At 44.0% G+C, this 4,016-nt stretch overlaps 1 protein-coding gene across 1 annotated transcript in view; it reads right to left on the minus strand.

Moving 5' to 3' along the window:
- The window catches only part of LOC106511395 (uncharacterized), a gene marked incomplete at its 3' end in the record, with an annotated part of 2,821 nt that extends 1,596 nt beyond the window's left edge, over positions 1–1,225 (minus strand). Inside the window, exons 1-4 of the mRNA XM_014000157.1 lie at positions 777–1,225; positions 518–692; positions 125–420; positions 3–39 (exon numbers count right to left, since the gene is read on the minus strand). Coding sequence (XP_013855611.1) covers positions 3–39; positions 125–420; positions 518–692; positions 777–807 — 539 coding nt within the window. The remainder of the gene's footprint in view (positions 1–2; positions 40–124; positions 421–517; positions 693–776) is intronic.
- Between the last annotated feature and the right edge of the window lie 2,791 nt (positions 1,226–4,016).

Consider the following 4,016-nt stretch of genomic DNA (forward strand, 5'->3'; position numbering starts at 1 on the left):
ACCTTGTCCCTGTTCTTGAGCTATTCAGCTCCAGCTCTCCTGTAAGATAGAAGACATTGGTTTTGGATGAGAGATAGCATCTGATGGGTATTGTGGCATGAAAAAGAGAGAGGTAAACAATTACCAAGCAGCTCTTCTATCTTTGCAGGTGCCAGTTTCAAGCAGGTTTCGATGGAGGCGATGGAGGGTATTTTCATCATTTTGTCGTGCTTGACCCTGTTCGAATGGATTGTTATGTCCCGACTCGTGTTCCTCCTCGCCTTTTCCAGGAACATCCTGATCTCTCTTGCTTGCTCGTGGGTCAGCTTAGAGTGTGGCGGATTTGACCCAAGCATGAAATCGATGAACTCTACCATGTTGTGTATGTAGTACCTGACAGTGGTGATGGTCTTTCCACTGTTTGTGATGTCTTGGAGCCACCTGTGGTGTTGAAGCAAACTGTTATTGAAAATACGTGAAATACCAAAAAAATAATAATAAGCACGTGGAGCCGAGCCGGTTGGACCCTGTTACTCACTGATTCAGTCGGGGGAGGTTCATCAGAAATTTCCAGTCCGTGATTTTTTTCTGGCCTATGGACATGTAGTATAGGAAACTCTTGACACGGCTGATCCTGGCCATGTTGGACTCTGCCATCTTTGGGGTGCCTGTCGGCCTGTGGTAAAATATCCTGAACTTTTCGACGTATGCATCTGAAAAGAGGTTGAAATTTATGTCAGTAATGTCAGTAGCTTTAGTGAAAAAGAACAGCCATGCACATACTGAGGTTGACTCACTCATGGATTCAGGTAGCCGCAGGTGCCTCATCACATTTCCTCTGGCAACCCCCCTGGACCATGTTTCGCTCCTCTTCTGTTTCGTTTCAATCTTTGGAGTGCTGGTGCGAGGAGAAGGTTTGGCTTTGGGAGGGGAAGGGCTTTTTACAGCAGTCGTGGGGGATGACAACCGACTGTTGAGCTCACCAGCAATGTTGACATCCGGCTGGACAGCTCCCTCTGGGATGTTTTCTTTGGAAATGTTGCCCTCCGGGAGGATGTCCAGCCGCAGTTCGAACTGTGGGTCTACCTGTTGCTGCTCAGTCTGTTCCTCCTCCACCTGTTGCTGCTCAGTCTGTTCCTCCTCCACCTGTTGCTGCTATGTCTGTTCCTCCTCCACCTGTTCCTGCTCAGTCTGTTCCTCCTCCACCTGTTGCTGCTCAGTCTGTTCCTCCTCCACCTGTTCCTTCTCTACCTTTTCCTCCTCCTCCTCCTCTTCCTCTTCCTCTTCTTCTTCTTCCTCTTCTTCTTCTTCTTCCTCTTCCTCCTCTTCTTCCTCATCCCCCTCTGTCTTCTTTTTCCTCTTGGCAATGTGAATTCTCTCCTGTGTCGGGAGGAGAATCGACTCTGCAGAGGTGTCGGGCTCCTCCTTGTCATCCAAAGTACAGGAGAGGGCAGAAAAAAATGAAGAATTAGTGACAAACAGGAACGTTGATGTGTGACTTGCACCTTCAATCCAACTGTATCAAAAGTCAGGGACAGTACAAAATAAAGATCTTACCACTTCCTGCTCGGAGTAAGACGAGGCTTCGCTTTCGGCTGGAGCCTGTATTTCCTTTCCCCGGGCCCATCTTCTTTTTTCCGGCTCCTGTCACAGACAAACAACAAAGGCCATACTGACTATCATCTCACCCTAAAAGGCAATGCTGGAAAACATAGATCCTATCAATCACCCACCTCCTGATACCCCCGCCTTCTAATTTCTGACTTTAATCCTGCAGCCACGCGTTTAGCAACCTTCAAAGCCCTTAAAAGCTGGGCAATCCTTTCTTCAAGATGCTTCACCTGTGACTGTAGGCTGTAAAAAGTATCAAATAATACCTGGTTAGACTGTGTGTAAACAAATCAGATGACATCAAAAACAAAAAATGCTTACCCTATGAACATTGAAGCACACTCAGGATTTGTGCACGAGCTGGAGCGGGAGTCGTAATAGGGCTGCTCAATGTCTCGTAGTGGAACACCATCCAAGTCAAAGGTAGTCACCATTGGTTGGTCTGGCTCACTTGCTCTGAGCTCAGCTAAGAGCTCGATAATTTTGTTGGTGCGGACTCTTGTTAACAGGCAAAACCTTTGCTGTTCAGAAAGTTCAGTGTGAAATTCTGACAAGTGCCTGTTAAGGTGACAGCCAAATTGATAGTCACAGCCTATTGCTGGGCATGGGCAGGTTCGGATGTTAATACGACCCATTGCCCATGTGGACAGTATTCTCCTTTCTGTCAGATTCTGCACATTATGCTTATTTTTTAGATGTACGGTCAAATTGACCAGCTCTCCAAAGCAGATGGGGCATCTCCAAGTCATTGTTTCTGTAAAAAAAAAAGATGAAACAGACAACTGTAAGTGTTTGCAYTTTAAATGTGTAAACAGGTAAAACTGTTCAGCTATAAACCCCAGCTATAAACCAAGCAAAACCTGCAAAAGCTGTTAAAATCTAGGTGGACCAGGTCAAAAACCAAGCAAAACCTGCAAAAACTGTTAAAATCTAGGTGGACCAGGTCAAAAACCAAGCAAAACCTGCAAAAACTGTTAAAATCCAGGTGGACCACGTCAAAAACCAAGCAAAACCTGCAAAAACTGTTAAAATCCAGGTGGACCACATCAAAAACCAAGCAAAACCTGCAAAAACTGTTAAAATCCAGGTGGACCACATCTAAAAGTAAGCAAAAACTGCAAAAACAGTTAAGACCCAGGTGGACTACATCAAAAACTGAGCAAAACATGCAAAACCTTTTAAAATCCAGGTGGTCTAGGTACAGGAAGGCTTAAACATCAAAAAATAGGCCTGGAAAGGTACTCACATGTTGCTCTCTTGACCTCTGTAGTGAAAATGAGGTCTGATCCTTCTGGAAGCAGGTGGGTGGAGTTTCAATTTAAGTATCAGTTTCCTAATAAAGTGAAAAAAAACATCATAATGCATGTCTTCATTCTTTGCATTGTCACAGCGCGAAGGAATTACCTATCTAAGATTGCTTAGACTCATTGTTTTCGTCTCGAAAAACCCTTTCCAACGATACCAAGCTCGCCCAGATAAATTACTCATACACCGAGTAAAAGTACTAATATCTGTGGTAACACTAAGTGTTTGAGACTAAAATGCAACACGTTTTAGCTTCTAGCTTTGGCTAGGAAGTAACTACAGGGCTGAAATGCTCAGAAGACTTAAGGTCTATGAGTCTGAGAGAACCTTGCAAGTAACAGCTTTCTAGCTCAAAGCTAACTTGGTAAAAGAGGCATATTAGTACTACAAACTGTCTTCACACTTTAAGTTCGTAGCTGAAATGCAACACTTTTCGGCCTCTAGCTTTGGCTAGGAAGTAGCTACAGGGCTGAAATGCTCAGAGGACTTAAGGTCTATTAGTCTGAGAGTACCCTGCGAGTGACAGCGTTCTAGCTCAAAGTTAACTTGGTATAAGTGGCGTACTGATACTACAAACTGTCATTAGATTTTAGTTCGTGGCTGAAATGCAAAACTTTTCGGCTTCTAGCTTTGGCTAGGAAGTAGCTACAGGGCTGATACCTTAACTGCACTTACAGACTAAAGGACTGAAAGTACCCTGTGAGTTACAGCCTTGTAGCATAAAGCTAACTTGAAAAAAGTGGGGTAAAACCACTAAAAACTGTCATTTTGATTAAGTTCGTAGCTGAAATGCAACACTTTTCGGCCTCTAGCTTTGTCTAGGAAGAAGCTAGAGTGCTGATACCTTAACTGAACTTACAGACTGATGGTCTGAGAATACCCTGTGAGTGACAGCTTCCTAGCTAAAAGCTAACTTGAAAAAAGTGGGGTAAAACCACTGAAAATTGTCATTTTGATTTTCGTAGCTGAAATGCAACACTTTTCGGCCTCTAGCTTTGGCTAGGAAGAAGCTAGAATGCTGATACCTTAAATCCACTTACAGACTAAAGGTCTGAAAGTACCCTGTGAGTTACAGCTTCCTAGCTAAAAGCTAACTTGAAAAAAGTGGGGTAAAACCACTG

This window comes from Austrofundulus limnaeus, unplaced genomic scaffold (assembly GCF_001266775.1).
Source record: "Austrofundulus limnaeus strain Quisiro unplaced genomic scaffold, Austrofundulus_limnaeus-1.0 Scaffold2748, whole genome shotgun sequence".
NCBI classification, from domain to species: Eukaryota; Metazoa; Chordata; class Actinopteri; order Cyprinodontiformes; family Rivulidae; genus Austrofundulus; species Austrofundulus limnaeus.